General features: G+C 44.1%; 1 protein-coding gene across 2 annotated transcripts in view; it reads right to left on the bottom strand.

The window, feature by feature from the left end:
• Positions 1-2244, bottom strand: part of Kpna6 (karyopherin subunit alpha 6) — a 32412-nt gene that overhangs the window by 16167 nt on the left and 14001 nt on the right. For both annotated transcript variants that reach the window (XM_005353179.2, XM_026782065.1), the window contains exon 2: positions 1462-1595. In XM_005353179.2, the coding sequence (XP_005353236.1) occupies positions 1462-1595 (134 nt within the window). The remainder of the gene's footprint in view (positions 1-1461; positions 1596-2244) is intronic.

The raw sequence follows: 2244 nt of genomic DNA, 5'->3' as shown, positions 1-2244 counted from the left end.
AATTTTTATTCATGTCAGTTATGTTGGCGCACGCCTTTAATCCAGCACTCAGGAGGCAGAGGAAGGTGGATCTCTTGAGTTTGAGACCAATTTGGTCTACAGAGCAAGTTCCTGGGCAGCTAGAGCTAAACAGAGAAACCCTGTCACAAAAAATAAAAACAAAACAAAACAACAAAACCCCAAAACCAACCAAAGAACAAACAAACTAGAGTTACACATGTTTATATACTGCCATATAGGTGCTAGAAACTGAACTTGGGTTCTTTGCAGGACCAGTAATTGCTCTTAAACAGCTAACCCATCTCTTCAGTCCTAAATTTTTGTTAAAGATAAACAAAAGAGATGCTTAAAAGATGGTTCAGTGGGTAAAGCACTTGCTGAACAAATGAGGGCTGAGTTTGAATCCCCAGCACCCATATAAAGGTAGCTGTAATTCCAGAGCTATTACAGTAAGATGGGAGACAGAGATGGGCTGGCATATACATCAGTGAACACAAAGCAAAACTCTGAATCTCCTTTAGACTCAGAGAAAGTGGAAGGTGAGGGTAGATATTAGAGGATGTCTTTTGACTTCTAAATGCATGCCAAAGCATATACACAATCGGCAAACCTAAAAGACCAAATAAACAAAACCAAAAGGGACAAGAAGCTAGAGCTACAATGTTAGATAAAAAACGATGCTTGAAGGCTGGAGGCAGTATTGCATGCACACCTTTAATCTCAGCACTTGGGATGCAGAGACAGGCAGGTTTCTGTGAATTTGAGGCCAGCCTAGTCTACAGAGCGAGTTCCAGGACAGTCAGTGCTCCACAGAGAAACCCTGTCTCAAAAAACCAAAAGGGGCTAAGAAATTAGATTTCTGTAAATTTTCAATAATTCTTTACAAAAGAAACGTGGAGGGCTCGTCAATCAATGAAGTGCTAGCAAAACAAACATGAAAGACCAGAGCTCAGACCCAAGCACCCACGTGAGTTAGGGTAGCAGTGCACACCTATAATCCCAGCATTTAGGAGGCAGGATCTCTGGAGCTCACAGGCTAGTCAAGCCAATCAGTGGGTTCCAGGATCATGACAGGCCCTGACAAAAAAGGCTTAGGTGGAAAGCAATCTCTGACCACCATGTGCAGATGCACACACACTTTACACATGCACACCTACCTTACAAAACAAACTGAGCGACTAGCCTGTTAAATCAATAAGCTACATTTCCCTAGGCCAGTGGTTCTCAACCTTTGGGTCATGACTCATTCAAGGATTGACTGACCCTTTCACAGTGGTTGCTTAAGACCACTGGAAACCATAGATATTATGATCCGTAACAGTAGCACCATTACAGTTATGAGGTAGCAAAGGAAGTTTTATGGCTGGAGTGGGTGGCAGCATTAGGAAGTAGAGAGAGGCCAACTACAGAACCGGCTGGCTTTTCTGATAGGTGTGCTGGAGAACACTCCAGTCAACTTACTTGTTGTTCCCGCTTCTGTTTCCGAAGCTGAATGCCCTCTTCCTCCCTCCTTCGTCTCATTTCCTCAGGGTTTAAGGCGTTGTTCTTATAGCTCTTCATTCGGTAATTGTCTTTCCCTGGGCTTGCCATGGTCTCTAGAAGGGAAGATATTGTCAGAGTTGTGAGACAGCAGCATTTCCTTTCCACACATGAACAAAATGAGAACTTCAATAAAGAGAAATAAGAAGATGGCAAACGGGTGGTGATGGTGCACATCTTTAATCCCAACACTTGAGGCAGAGGCAGGTGGATCTCAGTCAGCCCAAGGCCAGCCTGGTCTATACAAAGTGAGTTCTAAGACAGTCAGGACTGTTCACACAGAAACCCTGCCTCAAAAAACAAACAACAACAACAACAAAAACCCAACAAAAACATAAAGGCGGTGGTGGCACACAACTTTAATCCCAGCACTGGGGAGGCCAAGGCAGGTGTATCTCTGTGAGTTCGAGGCTAGCCTGATCTACAAGAGCTAGTTCCAGGACAGGCTCCAAAGCTACAGAAAAACCAAAAAACAAAACAAAAACAAACAAAGAAATCTAAGCAAGTTCTGGGCCTGGAAAAAAAAAAAGGCAGAGGCATCTCTGGTTTATTCTAGCCACTCGGTGGGCTGGAAAGATGGCTCAAAAGTTAAGTAAGAGCACTGCTTGCTCTTCCAAAGGTCCCGAGTTCAATTCCTAGCAACCACATGGTGGCTTACATCTGTAATGAGATCTGGTTCCCTCTTCAGGCCCCCCAGGCCGCAGA

Source organism: Microtus ochrogaster, chromosome 10 (assembly GCF_000317375.1).
Source record: "Microtus ochrogaster isolate Prairie Vole_2 chromosome 10, MicOch1.0, whole genome shotgun sequence".
NCBI classification, from domain to species: Eukaryota; Metazoa; Chordata; class Mammalia; order Rodentia; family Cricetidae; genus Microtus; species Microtus ochrogaster.
Note: the sequence above shows the minus strand (reverse complement) of the source record. Positions and strands in the feature narration are given on the sequence as shown.